This window comes from Odontesthes bonariensis, chromosome 8 (genome assembly GCF_027942865.1).
Source record: "Odontesthes bonariensis isolate fOdoBon6 chromosome 8, fOdoBon6.hap1, whole genome shotgun sequence".
In the NCBI taxonomy this organism is placed as follows: Eukaryota; Metazoa; Chordata; class Actinopteri; order Atheriniformes; family Atherinopsidae; genus Odontesthes; species Odontesthes bonariensis.
In genome coordinates this window covers 38,584,598-38,606,181 of record NC_134513.1, presented here as the reverse complement: position 1 = coordinate 38,606,181, position 21,584 = coordinate 38,584,598, and the positions used below count along the sequence as shown (strand labels likewise).

The 21,584-nt window shown below is 52.2% G+C and overlaps 1 protein-coding gene across 3 annotated transcripts in view; it reads right to left on the bottom strand.

The window, feature by feature from the left end:
• Positions 1 to 21,584, bottom strand: part of LOC142385666 (coiled-coil domain-containing protein 136-like) — a 42,291-nt gene that overhangs the window by 6,175 nt on the left and 14,532 nt on the right. For 2 of the 3 annotated variants that reach the window (XM_075472381.1, XM_075472382.1), the window contains exons 2-8: positions 19,193 to 19,486; positions 14,992 to 15,066; positions 13,946 to 14,239; positions 13,737 to 13,854; positions 12,654 to 12,855; positions 12,389 to 12,523; positions 8,910 to 9,024 (exon numbers count right to left, since the gene is read on the bottom strand). In XM_075472381.1, coding sequence (XP_075328496.1) covers positions 8,910 to 9,024; positions 12,389 to 12,523; positions 12,654 to 12,855; positions 13,737 to 13,854; positions 13,946 to 14,239; positions 14,992 to 15,066; positions 19,193 to 19,486 — 1,233 coding nt within the window. The remainder of the gene's footprint in view (positions 1 to 8,909; positions 9,025 to 12,388; positions 12,524 to 12,653; positions 12,856 to 13,736; positions 13,855 to 13,945; positions 14,240 to 14,991; positions 15,067 to 19,192; positions 19,487 to 21,584) is intronic. The other variant, XM_075472383.1, reaches the window with a different exon arrangement.

Sequence of the window (21,584 nt, the reverse complement as noted above, 5' to 3'; positions counted from 1 at the left end):
TGCCATCCCTTAACATTTGGTGGCTTATTGCTAATACACTGCAATAAAATATTCTTCCTCGCTGCAAATGTAAGAATACAAAATAATCTTTGATTTATAAACCTTACACCTTTAGCAGGTAGGCCTAATATAAGAGACAGTGGGTCCATCCCCAGCTTTAATCCCAGTATCTTTTCAATTTCGGTTAAAACATTAGACCTATATTTCTGCAGCTTATGGCATGACCAAAGACAATGAGTTAGAGTGGCAATTTCTGTTTTACATTTAAGACACATTGGAGACAAACTAGGGTTGAATTTATGTCTGCGATTAGGGGATATATGCATCCTATGCAAAATCTTAATCTGTATTGATTTGACACGGTTACAAACTGAAATTAATTTAGCATAGGTCCATATACTTTCCCAGTCAGCAGCATTGATTGTGACAGACAGTTCTCTCTCCCACTTTTCTCTGAGTTCTTGTAAAGCCGTGAATGGAGCAGCGGACATAGCTCCATAAAGTAGCCTAATAGACATCTTCCTAACTGCTCCAAAGAACATTTTCTCCAGTGGAGATATATCAGGCTTATCCATTAAGGTCGTGTTGTGTACTATATAATGCCTTATCTGTAAATAATGATAAAAATCATACCTGGGGATTTTGTATTTCTCAACGATCTGTTCAAATGACATTAATTTATTATCAGAAAATAAATCTTTTAACATGATAATACCACAATTGCCCCACTGTCTAAAGCCAGCATTAAGTAGTCCAGGCTGGAAATCAGGATTATTCACAATAGGAGTAAAAGCTGACGTCAGTTATCACAAAACAGTTTTATAGTTTTAAAATTCTTAATAAACAGCATGTCTCTTAATGGAAATTTTGAAAGGGAGGATTCAATATCTAGCCAGACAGAAGTCGTCTTATTTAAGATCCAATCATAAATGTATCGTAAATGAGCGCACAGCTGGTACCTTCTAAAATCAGGTAAATCTAACCCTCCCTCAGGGCTTGGTAACTGCAGAGTAGCCAGTTTTAGCTTTGGTTTGCACTTGCTCCATATGAAAGAGCTGAGCCAACCATTTAGTTTTTTCACAACCTTATTTGAAAATAGTATTGGAATCATTTGAATAGGGTAAAGTAATCTAGGCAATATGTTCATTTTAATCAAAGCTATACGTCCTAGCCACGATATCGGCAAATAATTCCAACGCTCCAAGTCTTGCCTCACTTTCTCAAATAAGGGAACAAAGTTGACCTTATACATTTGCCTAAATGCACACTTAAATAAATAAAGCCTGTCGGAGACCATTTAAAGGGGAAGGAGGGCAATGTCTTAGGTATTGAATTTAGACTTCCTAGCGGCATGGCCTCCGATTTTGTCAAATTGATTTTGTATCCAGAAAATTTGCTAAATAAGTCAATAACATTAAGTAACGCGGGCACTGAAGTCCCTGGATCTGAAACGAAAATTAAAACATCGTCCGCATAAAGACTTATTTTATGATGGACTCTGTCTATTTGTAAGCCTCGTATAGTAGGCGCTGCCCTAATCGCTTCTGCCAATGGTTCAATAACCATTGCGAATAAAAGGGGGGATAGAGGACATCCCTGCCTGGTTCCTCTATGTACAGGAAAATTGTCTGAACCCATTAGCGAGAATGGCTGCTTGATGTTCATTATACAGGACCTTGACCCATTTTATAAAATTATCCCCTACACCAAATTTATTTAGACAGTAAAACAAGTATGTCCATTCGACTCGGTCAAAGGCCTTCTCTACATCCAAAGAGAGTACTAAACCATCAATTTGCCGATGCTGAAAAACCTGAAGGACATTGAGCAGCCGCCTAACATTATTATTTGAATTTCGTTCCTTCATGAAACCAGTTTGGTCCTCCTTTATAATTTTAGGTAAAAGACCTTCAAGGCATGTAGCCAGGATTTTTGCCAAAATTTTTCGATCTACATTAAGAAGGGATATGGGCCTATAAGAGGCACAGGATTCTGGACATTTCCCCTTTTTCAAAATTAGTGATATATTTGCTTCTCTTAAAGTCTGGGGCAACTCATTATTTGAGAATGCATTATTAAACATACTAACTAAAGGTTCCACTAATAGGCCAGAGAATTCTTTGTAAAACTCACAACTGAACCCATCAGGCCCAGGAGCTTTCCCATTCTGTAGAGTTTTTATAGCATTAACCACCTCTTGTCCCGAAATGGGGGAATTAAGAATGAGTGTATATTCAGATGGTATGGTGGGCAAACTGAGCTGGGCAAAGAATTTGTCCATTAGAACAAACGCATCACTTGGCTGCTCAGACATATAAAGATTATGGTAGAATGATTTAAATGTGTCATTTATAAGCTCGTTATCATATACACGGTTTCCTTGGGCATCACAAAGGGCTGCAATAATCTGTGACTCTGCTCTCTTTTTTGTAAGGTATGCCAAGTACTTCCCAGGTTTATCCCCATGTTCATAAAGTTTTTGTCTAGCATATAGAAGTTTAGCTTTCTGATGACTGTTCTGTGGGTGCTTCATTCTCAGAACCACACCTGCCTGTCTTTGACCTTTCCTCATATTACTGTAAGTCAGTAAGACTGCATTCACCACCAGGGTCCAAACCTAGGGCCAGTCTTTTTGACCAAAGAGATGAGCACCAGCAGTGTTCGAACTATGCAGCGTTGCTTGCTTGCGCTTGACTCAGAGCGCGGATCTCGAAAACACATGAGAAGCCTATATACAGAATCATACGCGGACAGCACAGCTTTATGCCAATTACGCACACAGGCTCCACACCACACACGCATCGCGTCTGCAATCATAACTCATCAGGGGAAATCACATTTTGCCAATACTTTAGAGACCCCCCAACATTTCCCAAATCATGTTTTCGGGGGGTCTCGGATCCCCCGAGTTAGAGGCCGGCGGGTTAGAAACCGGCGGGTTAGAGGCCGGCGGGTTAGAGGCCGGCGGGTTAGAGGCCGGCGGGTTAGAAACCGGCGGGTTAGAGGCCGGCGGGTTAGAGGCCGGCGGGTTAGAGACCGGCGGGTTAGAGGCCGGCGGTTTAGAGGCCGGCGGGTTAGAGGCCGGCGGGTTAGAGACCGGCAGGTTAGAGGCCGGCCGGTTAGAGACCGGCGGGTTAGAGGCCGGCGGGTTAGAGACCGGCAGGTTAGAGGCCGGCCGGTTAGAGACCGGCGGGTTAGAGGCCGGCGGGTTAGAGACCGGCGGGTTAGAGGCCGGCGGTTTAGAGGCCGGCGGGTTAGAGGCCGGCGGGTTAGAGGCCGACGGGTTAGAGACCGGCGGGTTAGAGACCGGCGGGTTAGAGGCCGGCGGGTTAGAGACCGGCGGGTTAGAGCCCGACGGGTTAGAGGCCGGCGGGTTAGAGACCGGCGGGTTAGAGGCCGGCGGGTTAGAGGCCGGCGGGTTAGAGGCCGACGGGTTAGAGGCCGACGGGTTAGAGGCCGGCGGGTTAGAGACCGGCGGGTTAGAGACCGGCGGGTTAGAGGCCAACGGGTTGGAGACCGGCGGGTTAGAGGCCAACGGGTTAGAGGCCAACGGGTTAGAGGCCGACGGGTTAGAGGCCGACGGGTTAGAGGCCGGGTTAGAGCCCGACGGGTTAGAGGCCGGCGGGTTAGAGGCCGGCGGGTTAGAGCCCGACAGGTTAGAGGCCGGCGGGTTAGAGACCGGCGGGTTAGAGGCCGACGGGTTGGAGACCGGCGGGTTAGAGGCCGACTGGTTAGAGGCCGACGGGTTAGAGGCCGGGTTAGAGCCCGACGGGTTAGAGCCCGACAGGTTAGAGGCCGGCGGGTTAGAGGCCGGCGGGTTAGAGGCCGGCGGGTTAGAGACCGGCGGGTTAGAGGCCGGCGGGTTAGAGGCCGGCGGGTTAGAGGCCGACGGGTTAGAGGCCGGCGGGTTAGAGACCGGCGGGTTAGAGGCCGACGGGTTAGAGGCCGACGGGTTAGAGGCCGGCGGGTTAGAGGCCGGCGGGTTAGAGGCCGACGGGTTAGAGACCGGCGGGTTAGAGACCGACGGGTTAGAGGCCGACGGGTTAGAGGCCGGCGGGTTAGAGACCGGCGGGTTAGAGGCCGACGGGTTAGAAGCCGACGGGTTAGAAGCCGACGGGTTAGAGGCCGGGTTAGAGGCCGACGGGTTAGAGGCCGGGTTAGAGGCCGGGTTAGAGGCCGGCGGGTTAGAGCCCGGCGGGTTAGAGACCAGCGGGTTAGAGGCCGGCGGGTTAGAGGCCGGCGGGTTAGAGGCCGACGGGTTAGAGACCGACGGGTTAGAGACCGACGGGTTAGAGGCCGACGGGTTAGAGGCCGGCGGGTTAGAGGCCGACGGGTTAGAGGCCGACGGGTTAGAGGCCGACGGGTTAGAGACCGACGGGTTAGAGGCCGACGGGTTAGAGACCGGCGGGTTAGAGGCCGACGGGTTAGAGGCCGACGGGTTAGAGGCCGGCGGGTTAGAGGCCGACGGGTTAGAGACCGGCGGGTTAGAGACCGACGGGTTAGAGACCGGCGGGTTAGAGGCCGGCGGGTTAGAGGCCAACGGGTTAGAGACCGGCGGGTTAGAGGCCGGGTTAGAGGCCGGGTTAGAGGCCGGCGGGTCAGAGACCGACGGGTTAGAGACCAGCGGGTTAGAGGCCGACGGGTTAGAGGCCGGCGGGTTAGAGGCCGACGGGTTAGAGGCCGGCGGGTTAGAGGCCGGCGGGTTAGAGGCCGGCGGGTTAGAGGCCGACGGGTTAGAGGCCGGCGGGTTAGAGGCCGGCGGGTTAGAGGCCGACGGGTTAGAGGCCGGCGGGTTAGAGGCCGGCGGGTTAGAGGCCGACGGGTTAGAGACCGGCGGGTTAGAGGCCGACGGGTTAGAGACCGGGTTAGAGGCCGGCGGGTTAGAGGCCGGCGGGTTAGAGGCCGACGGGTTAGAGGCCGGCGGGTTAGAGGCCGGCGGGTTAGAGGCCGACGGGTTAGAGGCCGGGTTAGAGGCCGACGGGTTAGAGGCCGACGGGTTAGAGGCCGGCGGGTTAGAGACCGGCGGGTTAGAGGCCGACGGGTTAGAGGCCGACGGGTTAGAGGCCGACGGGTTAGAGACCGGCGGGTTAGAGGCCGGCGGGTTAGAGACCGGCGGGTTAGAGACCGGCGGGTTAGAGGCCGACGGGTTAGAAGCCGACGGGTTAGAGGCCGACGGGTTAGAGGCCGGCGGGTTAGAGGCCGGCGGGTTAGAGGCCGACGGGTTAGAGACCGGCGGGTTAGAGGCCGACGGGTTAGAGACCGGGTTAGAGGCCGGCGGGTTAGAGGCCGGCGGGTTAGAGGCCGACGGGTTAGAGGCCGGCGGGTTAGAGGCCGGCGGGTTAGAGGCCGACGGGTTAGAGGCCGGGTTAGAGGCCGACGGGTTAGAGGCCGACGGGTTAGAGGCCGGCGGGTTAGAGGCCGGCGGGTTAGAGGCCGACGGGTTAGAGGCCGACGGGTTAGAGGCCGACGGGTTAGAGACCGGCGGGTTAGAGGCCGGCGGGTTAGAGACCGGCGGGTTAGAGACCGGCGGGTTAGAGGCCGACGGGTTAGAAGCCGACGGGTTAGAGGCCGGGTTAGAGGCCGACGGGTTAGAGGCCGACGGGTTAGAGGCCGGCGGGTTAGAGGCCGGGTTAGAGGCCGGCGGGTTAGAGGCCGAGGGGTTAGAGGCCGACGGGTTAGAGGCCGACGGGTTAGAGACCGGCGGGTTAGAGACCGGCGGGTTAGAGGCCGACGGGTTAGAGGCCGACGGGTTAGAGGCCGGCGGGTTAGAGGCCGGCGGGTTAGAGGCCGAGGGGTTAGAGGCCGACGGGTTAGAGGCCGACGGGTTAGAGACCGGCGGGTTAGAGACCGGCGGGTTAGAGGCCGACGGGTTAGAGGCCGACGGGTTAGAGGCCGACGGGTTAGAGGCCGGCGGGTTAGAGGCCGACGGGTTAGAGACCGGCGGGTTAGAGGCCGACGGGTTAGAGGCCGGCGGGTTAGAGGCCGGCGGGTTAGAGGCCGGGTTAGAGGCCGACGGGTTAGAGACCGGCGGGTTAGAGGCCGACGGGTTAGAGGCCGGGTTAGAGGCCGGCGGGTTAGAGGCCGGGTTAGAGGCCGACGGGTTAGAGGCCGACGGGTTAGAGGCCGACGGGTTAGAGGCCGGCGGGTTAGAGGCCGGCGGGTTAGAGGCCGGGTTAGAGGCCGACGGGTTAGAGACCGGCGGGTTAGAGGCCGACGGGTTAGAGACCGGCGGGTTAGAGCCCGACGGGTTAGAGGCCGGCGGGTTAGAGGCCGGCGGGTTAGAGACCGGCGGGTTAGAGGCCGGCGGGTTAGAGACCGGCGGGTTAGAGGCCGACGGGTTAGAGACCGGGTTAGAGGCCGACGGGTTAGAGACCGACGGGTTAGAGGCCGACGGGTTAGAGACCGACGGGTTAGAGACCGGCGGGTTAGAGACCGGCGGGTTAGAGGCCGACGGGTTAGAGACCGACGGGTTAGAGGCCGACGGGTTAGAGACCGGCGGGTTAGAGGCCGACGGGTTAGAGGCCGGCGGGTTAGAGACAGGCGGGTTAGAGGCCGACGGGTTAGAGACCGACGGGTTAGAGGCCGACGGGTTAGAGGCCGACGGGTTAGAGGCCGACGGGTTAGAGGCCGACGGGTTAGAGACCGACGGGTTAGAGGCCGACGGGTTAGAGACCGGCGGGTTAGAGACCGGCGGGTTAGAGGCCGACGGGTTAGAGACCGGGTTAGAGGCCGACGGGTTAGAGACCGACGGGTTAGAGGCCGACGGGTTAGAGACCGGCGGGTTAGAGGCCGACAGGTTAGAGGCCGGCGGGTTAGAGACAGGCAGGTTAGAGGCCGACGGGTTAGAGACCGACGGGTTAGAGGCCGACGGGTTAGAGGCCGACGGGTTAGAGGCCGGGTTAGAGGCCGACGGGTTAGAGACCGGGTTAGAGGCCGGCGGGTTAGAGGCCGACGGGTTAGAGGCCGGGTTAGAGGCCGGCGGGTTAGAGGCCGGCGGGTTAGAGGCCGGCGGGTTAGAGGCCGACGGGTTAGAGGCCGACGGGTTAGAGGCCGGCGGGTTAGAGGCCGGCGGGTTAGAGGCCGACGGGTTAGAGGCCGGGTTAGAGGCCGACGGGTTAGAGACCGGGTTAGAGGCCGGTGGGTTAGAGGCCGGGTTAGAGGCCGGGGGGTTAGAGGCCGGCGGGTTAGAGGCCGGCGGGTTAGAGGCCAGCGGGTTAGAGGCCGGCGGGTTAGAGACCGGCGGGTTAGAGACCGGCGGGTTAGAGACCGGCGGGTTAGAGGCCGACGGGTTAGAGGCCGACGGGTTAGAGACCGGGTTAGAGGCCGGTGGGTTAGAGGCCGGGTTAGAGGCCGGCGGGTTAGAGGCCGGCGGGTTAGAGGCCAGCGGGTTAGAGGCCGGCGGGTTAGAGGCCGGCGGGTTAGAGGCCGACGGGTTAGAGGCCGACGGGTTAGAGGCCGACGGGTTAGAGGCCGACGGGTTAGAGGCCGGCGGGTTAGAGGCCGGGTTAGAGGCCGACGGGTTAGAGACCGGGTTAGAGGCCGGCGGGTTAGAGGCCGACGGGTTAGAGGCCGGGGGGTTAGAGGCCGGCGGGTTAGAGGCCGCCGGGTTAGAGGCCGACGGGTTAGAGGCCGGCGGGTTAGAGGCCGGCGGGTTAGAGGCCGACGGGTTAGAGACCGGCGGGTTAGAGGCCGACGGGTTAGAGGCCGACGGGTTAGAGGCCGGCGGGTTAGAGACCGACGGGTTAGAGACCGGCGGGTTAGAGACCGACGGGTTAGAGGCCGGCGGGTTAGAGGCCGACGGGTTAGAGACCGGCGGGTTAGAGGCCGGGTTAGAGGCCGGGTTAGAGGCCGGCGGGTCAGAGACCGACGGGTTAGAGACCAGCGGGTTAGAGGCCGACGGGTTAGAGGCCGACGGGTTAGAGGCCGACGGGTTAGAGGCCGGCGGGTTAGAGGCCGGCGGGTTAGAGGCCGGGTTAGAGGCCGACGGGTTAGAGACCGGGTTAGAGGCCGGCGGGTTAGAGGCCGGCGGGTTAGAGGCCGGCGGGTTAGAGGCCGACGGGTTAGAGGCAGACGGGTTAGAGGCCGGGTTAGAGGCCAGCGGGTTAGAGGCCGGCGGGTTAGAGGCCGGCGGGTTAGAGGCCGGCGGGTTAGAGGCCGGCGGGTTAGAGGCCGACGGGTTAGAGGCCGGCGGGTTAGAGGCCGGCGGGTTAGAGGCCGACGGGTTAGAGGCCGGCGGGTTAGAGGCCGGCGGGTTAGAGGCCGGCGGGTTAGAGGCCGGCGGGTTAGAGGCCGGCGGGTTAGAGGCCGGCGGGTTAGAGGCCGGGTTAGAGGCCGACGGGTTAGAGGCCGGCGGGTTAGAGGCCGGCGGGTTAGAGGTCGGCGGGTTAGAGGCCGGCGGGTTAGAGGCCGGCGGGTTAGAGGTCGGCGGGTTAGAGGTCGGCGGGTTAGAGGCCGGGTTAGAGGCCGACGGGTTAGAGGCCGCTGGCTGATCATCGGCTGATCGGTAGCTTTTGGGGATTTTGTCTTTTTTTCTTCAACACGGAGCCACAGAGGACCTGATGGCTTCACAGTGATGTCATGTAAGAGTGATGATCATTTTTAAGTATCTACGTTTGACATTCTCCACAAATGACTCAATCTTCAATGTGGACAATATTAGTTGGATGTATAAATGATGAAATCAGTTCTCTGAAAGTGAAGCCTTTAGCTGCTGTAACCCTGCTCAGGTCCACAGCGGACCCCACAGCGGACCCCACTGTGGACTTTAACTCAAACATGCTGCTTTCTTTAAGGTGGAAACAGCAACTCAACGTAGAGCCAGTTCATTTGGAAGAACCCTGGATTTTCAGCTACTCTCTGATGCCAAAAGAAGCAAAGCGTGGAGTAGAGAAAGAAGGGCGTGGCCATACCTGGTCCCCTCTCGGATCCCAGCTCCTCCCACCAGCACCAAATCAAGGCCACTATAACAATCAATCCTATGAAGGGTATGGAGAAAACAGGGGGCTCAGACGGACGAGTGCAGTTCTGGGGAGAAGACAGAAAGCAGGAGTGTAGGGGAGGATGGAGAGAGGAGAAAATAAAACCATAAAAATAATCAGAACAATAAGGTCAGAGGGCGTGACGGAGAACGGCCAGCAGGGAGCAAACCAAAGCATTTTATGGGTAGAAACCAAGGGAAAGACTGGCAGGCAGGCAGGCAGGGTAAGCACCGAAAAGCATCAGAAACAGAGAGTTTGATCTTTTGTTTAGTCAAATTCAGCTTAAACAAATGATCAGATGAAAACATGAGGATGAAATGGAAAGAGCGAGAAAACTCCACGATGGTAAAAGATGCTGAGGGCCACGCATGTGGTCACAGGTGAAAGTTTCACCACCAAGATTTATGTAGGACAATGATTGGACCAGGAGGAGCAGAGGCGGGAACAAGCCGACATCAGGTCACACCAGCACCGAGTATTTAAACACTTCAAGTTGAAATAAAACTAAAAGTAAATCTGAGGTCCAGCTTTGAATGTGTGAACTGGACTAAATTAGAATCGAATGAAGTGGATTTGACTGGATTACGATGAATTGGCCCTGAGACGACATCTGTTGTGATAAAACTGAACTGAATGACTTTAAATGACTTTATTCATGTAAAACGTGTAGCTGCAGCACACAGAAACACATGTCCAGATGTGTGTGGCAGCAGCTGGCAGCAGATCCTGAGGTTCTACAACATGGAACCGCTCAGCCTGGGAAGGGTCCTGTTCATCTGGGGCAGTTTAACGATGACCCATACTTTCTGTGTTCTGATGTGGAGTTTCAGGACTTTTACTTTATTTGATCATTCTTCCTTTAGACCAGTTAACTGTCCCATGTTAGGATAATGTGCACATGTCACTGCTGTTTCTACTGTAGATCAAACTGTTGTGCAGCTGCAGCTGCTCCTGAGGTCAGATGTGTTCCCTGAGCTGAGCAACGCCTCGGCTGACTGGTGAATCCACCAGCATACCTTAAATAACGACACGAACACCGAGCTTACGGTTTATTTATGTCCAGAACTTCTGCTGGGCTCAAAAAGAGCTGAAACAGCTGAGGGGTTACAGAGTCTGATTCCCAGCTTCCCCAGCTCACATCTTCCACAGGCTGAATGATGTTTCTGATGAAGTCTAGGTCTCAGGTTCACAGTCAGAACAAGTTCCAGGTGAAGACAGCTTGCTTTACGCTTTGATGCCTTTCGTCCCAAGTTGAGCTGCATCAGTCTCAAATGGAGACTCAGGTCGTGTGCCAAAGCTCGTGTCCATGGAAGAGAAAAGCTAAACTCAAAGTCCAGTCCAGACATGAGCTCAATAATCTGAGCTCACTTCACACGGGACCCTCGGACTACAGGTTTCCTCTGGGTCTGTGTTCATACTGATGAAGTCATTTAACGATTTTCTTCTTGGTGTTTAAAGGCCTACATAAAGCTGACACTACACCCAATACATAATGATAATACATACACAGAGGAACAATAATGATCATTGGACTCTACACCAAAACATTTCATAAACGCATGAAATTTGCGATTTTGAATTTGCCGCTAGGAAATCCTTCCTGGAATTCCAGACTGGGGGCGGGGCTTCCATGTGACGTCACAGGTGCCATGGTTTTTCCTGGCTGCCGCTATTAGTATGCTTGTTGAGTGGTGAAGGCAATAAAACGTTGGGTTCAGTGCAGTTTTTATTGCGAGTAGATGTACGAAGTGCTGTGGCTGCGTGTGTTGCCCTCAGCAGCAGCAGCTCACACCACCGGGGACAGAGGAAGCTGAAATCAGCCGGCAGAGCGATCATCAAGAGCCCCGACGTGTTGACGTGTCCGCACCGCAGGGAGCTGAACACGGCGGGATGGCTCCGGCTGATTTCACCAGAGAGGAGGCAGGCGGACAGGGAGGCACAGACACAAGACCGCGGGTCTCTCTGCTTCCTCTGTCCCCGGTGGTGTGAGCTGCTGGTGCTGAGGGCAACACACACACCCACAGCACTTCGTACATCTACTCGCAATAAAAAAAAAAAATCACCATGATCATCATCATCGTCCCCACTGCTCTCGGACCCGAACTCCGACCCACTGTCACTGGCAATGGCTGGCTCGAACCTGTATGGTTCTAGCCCCAATCCCTCCTCGGTTTCTTCCTCAGGCTCTTCATTGTCTTCTTCATTGTCATCAACAATATTAGGCTCGAAATTTGCCGTGAAGAAGCTGTCCAGGTCTGGCAAACTGCTGGCTTCGCTACTAGAACTACTGGTATCAGACATGTTGATTGTTCCAGCAGTTGGCACGCGTGACGTCACGCACCTGTCGTCGGTTTGCCAAAATTTGAGTCAAATGTGGCGATAGTTTATTGGGCCTAATCAGGACTATCCAGGGGCCTAAAATTATTTTATAATCATAAAAAAATTCCATGGTATATAAGGAATCGATCTGCTATTTCAGTTTTGTGCAAAAAAATCACCTTTCTGTAGGCCTTTAATGTCTGCTTCCACAGATCTGTCAACAGATTCAGCTCGTTGACTCGGGTCGGGTCAGTCAGAGAGGGAATGCCTTCTGATTGGCTGCTCAGACGTAGAAATCACCATTTCACTTCAGTTTCTGCTTCTTTTCCGTCTCACACTAACCTCTGCGGTGAGCCAACCACACTCGTGTGATGATTAGCAAACATTTGTTCATGTTTTTTTATCTATTTTTTTATCTTATATTTATCTAGGTCTTCTGGTTGAGTTCTCCAAATAGACTACCGCCCTCTTGTGGCCTGGAGAGTTTTGTCTTCTGTGCAGGTGTTGGCAGTTTGTCCTGATCTCTGCAGTGAGTTTGTTCAAAAGAAACGCAGCTGGAGCCGCTTCGTGGCGTCTGTTTGGTGTGTGCCAGCCTCTACAGGCGGCCCTAAAGTCCCACTGTGAGGTCGCTGTGTCTCACTGCGATTTGGGACTGAATGAACTGTCTGTGTGAGGGAGGCAGAATATTTAGCAGACGTGGAAACACACAGAAACAGAAACAAAGCGACAGACGTTAGGAAGCTGACAACAAAAGGCTCAGCAGCCAACAGCATGAGCAGAGCTGGAAACCAAAAGTGAGCGAGGAGGCGTCCACGAGGGTTTCAGCTGCCATCAGCCACATGCACACGGACGGACAGACGTCAGGTGACCACAGCAGGAAGCTCATCCATCTGTCCAGTGTCACAGCAGACATTTACCTGGAACTTTGAATATATTCTGACCGATATTGTGTGGAGACTTCACACTGTTCCTGAGACAAACATCTCTACTTTCAGCTGTAACACGTCACACATGCCCCCCTGCAGCTGGAGCGGGGGGCGACCCCGGCCCCCTCATCAGCCGAGGCTCGGCCCCTCCCCTCGGCCCCTCACCTGCTCCTTCCTGCCCAGCAGCTCCTGCAGCTCCGCCCTGCAGCGCTGCAGCTGCTGCTCCAGCGCCGCCCGCTCCCGCCGGCTGCAGTCGTACAGCTGCTGCAGCTCCACCAGCTCGCCCTTCAGACCCTCACACTGACAAACACACCAAACACAACCCGTCACGCCGGCTTCAGGGCTGTGTGGACATCAGTCATCTTTGCTCCTCTGAAACACCACAGACAGTAAATAATGGAATATATCTGCATCAGCATGCTGAGGTTACCTCTCTCTGGACTTTCTGGGCGGTCTCCTCTGCTTGTTTGAGCTGGACCTTCAGGATGCTGATCTCAGAGCTGCACTGGTCCTCCTGGACCACTGACGGGTCCAGATCGTTCTGTTCAGGTCCAGGCTGGGACAGTGTGATGTAAGAGTCCACCTTCAGCTGCTCATCCTGCACTTTGACTGCCAGGTACGCGCCATCACACCTGGAACCAGCAGACACAGCAGGTTTGATGACTGATTCAGGGGAGAGACCCCCGTCCAGCGCAAACATTTCAGAAGTTTCAGTTTAAGCTTGGTTGACCTCTGACCTCCTCAAACTCATGGTGGTGGCCCCGGCACCCCTGCTGAAGAAGGTTGGTGGTCTGGCCCTGGTCATAGATGGCTGTTCCATCTCTCCATCACCAGAGGAACCTGGGTGTCATCCTGGACTCCACCCTTTCATTTTGGTCCCACATCCAGAGCATCACTAAATCTGCCTTTTTTCATCTCAGAAACATCTCAAGACTCCGGCCCTCACTATCCGACTCAGTAACAGAGACCCTCATCCACTCATTTATCTCCTCCCGCCTGGACTACTGCAGCGGTGTCCTGTCTGGGCTGCCCAGTAAGGCCCTTGACAGGTTGCAGTATGTTCAGAACTCAGCTGCCAGGGGGCTAACTCACACCAAGCCCTGGCAGCACATCACCCCCATCCTAAAGCAACTTCACTGGCTCCCAGTCAAAGCACGCATCATCTATAAAATCCTTCTCTTGACCTACAAATCTCTTCATTCACTTGCACCTAAGTACATCTCTGATCTCCTCAGACAAGGACCTACTTTCTGTTCCTGGCACCAGACTGAAAACATATGGAGATAGGGCCTTCTGTTCAACTGTTCAACCTACCCTATGGAACAATCTGCCACTTCACATCCGTTCTGCCCTCTCTCTACTACAGTTAAAAAAGAATCTAAAAACACATCTCTTCTCCATGTCCTACTCTTCTTAAACCCACCCTCCGGCCCTACCCTTCCCCCCTTCTTTTCTTTTGCTAAGCGACCTTGGGTACCCTGAAAGGCGCACCACAGCTGATCGAACCACTCACGTATCTCGTTGCTGCTGAAGTTGCTCCACTTTGTTGCTCAGCTGGTTGTTGTCGCTGGTCAGAGTCTGACACTGGTCTGTCAGAGAGACGCACTCTTCCTGCAGGTGAGTCACATCACCTGAGCACAAGCCAATCAATGAGCACACTGATGACAGATGTTGACTGGTTTACACATCTGTTATTCATATGTGCCGTCTTTAGTCAGTTACCGTGTGTCACTGTACCGCGGCTCTTCATGCTCATCTCGGCTCTCAGCGTGGTGATTTCCAGGTCGTACTCTGCGGTCGTGGTGTGGAGACGTTGTAGCTCCGCCCTCAGGCGACATAGCTCCTCCTGCAGAGAGGCGATATCGTTCTCTCTCTCCGCTGCTGCCTCCTCGGCCGCCTGCTGCAGCACCAACACCTCCTCCTGAGCCGAGCGCAGCTCCTGCTGAACCTCCTCCAGCTCACTCTCCTTCTCCTCCTCCAGGCTGTTCATCTCCTCCTGGACTGAATGTAGTTGTCCTGCAAGAGACAGAGTCAAAGAGTCAGATAGTCAGAGAGTCAGAGAGTCAGAGATTCAAAGAGTCAGAGAGTCAAAGAGTCAGATAGTCAGAGAGTCAGAGAGTCAGAGATTCAAAGAGTCAGAGAGTCACAGATTCAAAGAGTCACAGAGTCAGACATTCAAAGAGTCAGAGAGTCAGAGATTCAAAGAGTCACAGAGTCAGATTCAAAGAGTCAGAGAGTCACAGATTCAAAGAGTCAGAGATTCAAAGTCAGAGATTCAAATAGTCAGAGAGTCACAGATTTAAAGAGTCAGAGAGTCAAAGATTCAAACATTCAAAGAGTCAGAGAGTCAAATATTCAAAGAATCACAGATTCAAAGAGTCAGAGATTCAAAGAGTCACAGATTCAAAGAGTCACAGATTCAAAGAGTCACAGATTCAAAGATTCAGAGATTCAAAGAGTCAGAGAGCAGTTGCTTCTGTCCATTGGGTTCCTGTTTGGAACATGATCAACATTTTGGGAAGACAGATTTCGAAGGGTTTGAGAGTGACGCCATGATGCAGTGAGGTTTCTGAACAGCCAAAAACTTTCTATAAGAAAGTTTTGGTGCATCAGCGTGTTTACAAAGAGTTGAAATTCGAGGACAGCTGTGGTGCATGAGGAGGTTTCAGTAAAGGTGGGCCGTTTCACCACATTAAGGACCACCTGGAGCCTCTGGGGGCATTTGGCTCTAGGTAACGTGTTTGGTTTCAGGTCGGGGATGTGACCACCTTGCAGTCTCTGGATCTGCCTGGTGAAGCTCTCGGCCTGGTGAGCGCTGGCCAGACGTTCCTCCTCTAACTGACCTGAGGGAGAGGACAGACAGTTTCTAATTTAGTCTGTATGATTGTTTGTCACATGCATGTATGATAGGGCGTGTTTGTCACATGTATGACGGGGCGTGTTTGTCACATGTATGACGGGGCGTGTTTGTCACATGCATGACGGGGCGTGTTTGTCACATGTATGTATGACAGGGCGTGTTTGTCACATGCATGTATGACGGGGCGTGTTTGTCACATCCATGTATGACGGGGCGTGTTTGTCACATGTATGACGGGGCGTGTTTGTCACATGTATGTATGACGGGCGTGTTTGTCACATGCATGTATGACGGGGCGTGTTTGTCACATGTATGACGGGGCGTGTTTGTCACATGTATGACGGGGCGTGTTTGTCACATGTATGACGGGGCGTGTTTGTCACATGTATGATGGGGCGTGTTTGTCACATGCATGTATGACAGGGCGTGTTTGTCACATGCATGCATGTATGACGGGGCGTGTTTGTCACATGCATGTATGACGGGGCGTGTTTGTCACATGCATGTATGACGGGGCGTGTTTGTCACATGCATGCATGACGGTGCGTGTTTGTCACATGCATGACGGGGCGTGTTTGTCACATGTATGACGGGGCATGTTTGTCACATGTATGTATGACAGGGCGTGTTTGTCACATGCATGTATGACGGGGCGTGTTTGTCACATGAATGTATGACGGGGCGTGTTTGTCACATGTATGACGGGGCGTGGTTGTCACATGCATGACGGGGCGTGTTTGTCACATGCATGTATGACGGGGCGTGTTTGTCACATGCATGACGGGGCGTGTTTGTCACATGCATGTATGACGGGGCGTGTTTGTCACATGCATGTATGACGGGGCGTGTTTGTCACATGCATGTATGACAGGGCGTGTTTGTCACATGTATGTATGACGGGGCGTGTTTGTCACATGCATGAATGACGGGGCATGTTTGTCACATGCATGTATGACAGGGCGTGTTTGTCACATGCATGACGGGGCGTGTTTGTCACATGTATGTATGATGGGGCGTGTTTGTCACATGTATGTATGATGGGGCGTGTTTGTCACATGTATGTATGATGGGGCGTGTTTGTCACATGCATGACGGGGCGTGTTTGTCACATGCATGTATGACAGGGCGTGTTTGTCACATGCATGACGGGGCGTGTTTGTCACATGCATGTATGACAGGGCGTGTTTGTCACATGCATGACGGGGCGTGTTTGTCACATGTATGTATGATGGGGCGTGTTTGTCACATGTATGTATGATGGGGCGTGTTTGTCACATGTATGTATGACGGGGCGTGTTTGTCACATGCATGTATGACAGGGCGTGTTTGTCACATGCATGACGGGGCGTGTTTGTCACATGCATGTATGACGGGGCGTGTTTGTCACATGCATGAATGACGGGGCGTGTTTGTCACATGCATGTATGACAGGGCGTGTTTGTCACATGCATGACGGGGCATGTTTGTCACATGTATGTATGACAGGGCGTGTTTGTCACATGCATGTATGACGGGGCGTGTTTGTCACATGAATGTATGACGGGGCGTGTTTGTCACATGTATGACGGGGCGTGGTTGTCACATGCATGACGGGGCGTGTTTGTCACATGCATGTATGACGGGGCGTGTTTGTCACATGCATGACGGGGCGTGTTTGTCACATGCATGTATGACGGGGCGTGTTTGTCACATGCATGTATGACGGGGCGTGTTTGTCACATGCATGTATGACGGGGCGTTTTTGTCACATGTATGTATGACGGGGCGTGTTTGTCACATGCATGTATGACAGGGCGTGTTTGTCACATGCATGACGGGGCGTGTTTGTCACATGTATGTATGATGGGGCGTGTTTGTCACATGTATGTATGATGGGACGTGTTTGTCACATGCATGACGGGGCGTGTTTGTCACATGTATGACGGGGCGTGTTTGTCACATGTATGTATGACGGGGCGTGTTTGTCACATGCATGTATGACGGGGCGTGTTTGTCACATGTATGTATGATGGGGCGTGTTTGTCACATGTATGTATGATGGGGCGTGTTTGTCACATGCATGACGGGGCGTGTTTGTCACATGTATGACGGGGCGTGTTTGTCACATGTATGTATGACGGGGCGTGTTTGTCACATGCATGTATGACGGGGCGTGTTTGTCACATGCATGTATGACGGGGCGTGGTTGTCAAATGTATGTATGACGGGCGTGTTTGTCACATGCATGAATGACGGGGCGTGTTTGTCACATGCATGTATGACAGGGCGTGTTTGTCACATGCATGTATGACGGGGCGTGTTTGTCACATGCATGTATGACAGGGCGTGTTTGTCACATGCATGATGGTGCGTGTTTGTCACATGTATGACAGGGCGTGTTTGTCACACACATGACGGGGCGTGTTTGTCACATGTATGTATGACAGGGCGTGTTTGTCACATGCATGAATGACGGGGCGTGTTTGTCACATGCATGTATGACAGGGCGTGTTTGTCACATGCATGACGGTGCGTGTTTGTCACATGCATGACAGGGTGTGTTTGTCACATGTATGACGGGGCGTGTTTTGTCACATGTATGACAGGGCGTGTTTGTCACATGCATGACGGGGCGTGTTTGTCACATGTATGTATGATGGGGCGTGTTTGTCACATGCATGACGGGGCGTGTTTGTCACATGCATGAATGACGGGGCGTGTTTTTCACATGCATGACGGGAAGTGTTTGTCACATGTATGACGGGACGTGTTTGTCACATATGACGGGGCGTGTTTGTCACATGCGTGACGGGGCGTTTTTGTCACATATGACGGGACGCGTTTGTCACATGCGTGACGGGGCGTGTTTTTCACATGCGTGAGGGGGCGTGTTTGTCACATGTATGACGGGGCGTGTTTGTCACATATATGTATGACAGGGCGTGTTTGTCACATGCATGACGGGCCGTGTTTGTCACATGTATGTATGACGGGCCGTGTTTGTCACATGCATGTATGACGGGGCGTGTTTGTCACAAGTATGTATGACGGGCCGTGTTTGTCACAAGTATGTATGACGGGGCGTGTTTGTCACATGCATGTATGACGGGGCGTGTTTGTCACATGCATGACGGGGCGTGTTTGTCACATGCATGTATGACGGGGCTTGTTTGTCACATGTATGACGGGGCGTGTTTGTCACATGCATGTATGACAGGGCGTGTTTGTCACATGCATGTATGACAGGGCGTGTTTGTCACATGCATGTATGACAGGGCGTGTTTGTCACATGCATGACGGGCCGTGTTTGTCACATGTATGTATGACAGGGCGTGTTTGTCACAAGTATGTATGACAGGGCGTGTTTGTCACATGCATGTATGACGGGGCGTGTTTGTCACATGCATGTATGACAGGGCGTGTTTGTCACATGCATGTATGACAGGGCATGTTTGTCACATGCATGACGGGGCGTGTTTGTCACATGTATGTATGACGGGGCGTGTTTGTCACATGCATGTATGACAGGGCGTGTTTGTCACATGTATGACGGGGCGTGTTTGTCACATGTATGTATGACGGGGTGTGTTTGTCACATGCATGTATGACAGGGCGTGTTTGTCACATGTATGACGGGGCGTGTTTGTCACATGTATGTATGACGGGGCGTGTTTGTCACATGAATGACGGTGCGTGTTTGTCACATGTACGACGGGGCGTGTTTGTCACATGTACGACGGGGCGTGTTTGTCACATGTACGACGGGGCGTGTTTGTCACATGAATGACGGTGCGTGTTTGTCACATGTACGACGGGGCGTGTTTGTCACATGTACGACGGGGCGTGTTTGTCACATGCATGACGGGGCGTGTTTGTCACATGTATGACGGGGCGTGTTTGTCACATGCATGAATGACGGGGCGTGTTTGTCACATGTATGACGGGGCGTGTTTAGCCCAATTCGTACGGGATAAGTATTACCTATACGCGGGGTCCATAGGTAATACTTATCCCGTGCGAATTGGGCTTTTGTCACATGTATGACGGGGCGTGTTTGTCACATGTATGACGGGGCGTGTTTGTCACATGTATGACGGGGTGTGTTTGTCACATGCATGGCCTCTACTCACCCTGCAGCTCCATGAAGCTCTCCTCATGTCTCTGTGAAGCCTCCCTCGTCTCCTCCAGCTCTAGGAGCAGCTGTAACATCTGAGCCCTCAGCTCTTCCAGCTCTAGCTCCTCCTCCTCCTCCACTCCTCCTTCCTCTTCCTCTTCGTACTTGTCCTCCTTCACCTCCTTCTCCTCCTCCTGCTGGCCCTTCTCTCCGTCTCCTACAGTCTCCTCCTTCTCCTCCAGGGAGCCTCTCTCTTTGGCAGTTTCAGCCAACATGATGGGTTTCTCCTCCTTCAGCTCACACAACTCATCTGTAGAATCACAGGAAGAAAAAGATTAATCTACTTCTGTCATGAAAATGCTTCTGAAAACAGCCCCTCAGCTCAGGTTCAGCCTGGATTCACACCAACAGGTGCTGTGAGGAAGGAGGAGGCCGATCGGCGCAATGAGACTGCGCTCCGGCTTCCTCTGGTGGTGACGGAGAAACCGATGAGACCAGATTCAGACACAACTGCAGAAGTACAGACATGCACATGTTTCTGCAGCGTTTCTTTTAAAGATGCAAACAGAGCAGAAAGGGGAACATTTTGAATCATCCGCAGTGGTAGATTTCATTCCCCCAAACTGAGGTTTGGAACTTCTGTTCTGCTCAAGAAAATCTGGTTTTCAGGACCTGAAGAGTGAAAAAGTTTCAGAAAGATGAAGGTTTTCAGGTTTAAAACAGTAGGACAGCCTGGTCCAGAAAGGAAGACAGAAATAGAGATGTGAAGACTGATGGAAGTTGTGGGAGAGGAATGTCATGACATGTCATAATTACATCCTGGGCCTTGTTGACGGGTTCATATGAATATTGTTGATAGTTAGAATGAGCTTGTTTATGATTACGGCGAAAGCTAGGCGCCTCCAGAGAGGGCCACGTACACTTGTTATGATCCAAGGCAGTATAAAAGGGTGTCGCAAAATGAGTTCTTTGGACATTTTGTGAACATTCTGTATGCATATTTGCTGTGACGGTTTGTTCAATAATTCCCCATTGAAAGGCTGACCGACGCGTATTCGACTCCTTTTCTCCACAACATAATGGTGACCCCGAATTCGTGAGATTTTGCATCTGGATCCCGGCGGAGCGTGTCCTCTGTGCCCCGACAACCGACATCAGCTGTAAAAGCCGGCAGGTGGGATCTTTTTCCTACCATCACGCAGCGGATTTCTGTTGGTGGAGCACAGCTGACGGCTTTTTCCGGCAGTTCCACAAATTAAAAGAACACAGGAGAGAGAGGACGGATTCTGCATCAGTAAGCATTTCATTGTTTACCTCTGCGCAGGGGGGCTGTTGAAATTGTTTTGGAAATTTTGGGCCAAGAGGAGCCGAATGTTTGAATTGAGATAAAATTGGGTAAACAGCAGCTTATGTGAGAGCAGACAGCTGTGAGCAGTTGGTCTGGCTAATGTGTTGTTGTATTTTTGTGGTAATTTAAAAGGGCTAGTCGCTAACGCTCCGGCAGGTAATGAATCGGATGAATTCAAACTGGATTAATGAATAAGCTTTAAAGAAGCGAGCAGGTTGTAAAGCAATCGCTAATGGTGCTTCTTGCGACCATCAGCCATCCTTCAATGCATTGGGGGGAGGAATACTGGCGGAAGCACGGGGCACATTATAGTCGTTAAATATATGTGGAAATCATTTTCACTAGTCAAGGAGTAGACGAATACTGATAATTGATTGACTGACAAACATAAAAGTTTGACGGTTGGATCAATAAGACTTTCTAGAAAACTCTGAAATGAAAAATCCAGTTCTATAAGGGGCATATTTTAAATATATGTTTATATCATTTTATATCTGCTTAGAACTCTTTGGAGTTATCCGAGACCTCAGTATAAAGACATTTTGAGAAAAAATTCAAATTCGTTTATGAAATTGGCCACAGGAGATTATTATAAGAGGTCACAGCGAGGCTGAAAGTACACGTCAGCATCTGTTGCTTTGGTCAGAGACCATATCACAAGGCTTGTAGAGAAAACACATTTTGTATTCCATATATTGCCGACACCAACATCTCCTGAAAAATTAAAAGTCTAAATGAAGGAAATTGTTAATTTCAAACTGTAAAGATTTGAACGGTGACTGACAAAACTTTGATCGACTGACTTGGTGTGAGTGTGACCGGTCTTTGTCTTTGTCTGTCAATGTGTGTGAAATCCTGCTGTTTTATGTGAATCAAAAAAAAAAAAAAGTTATTGTGTGTGATAAATCAGGGTTCCAACTCATCTCATCCCTTGACTTTTGAGTATTTTTAGTCATTTTGAGTTAACACATAGAGTAAACACAACGTCTTACATATAATCTTAGGCTAAATAAAAAATTAAGTGAGTGCAGAGACACTCAGATTTGCTTCATTGTTATAA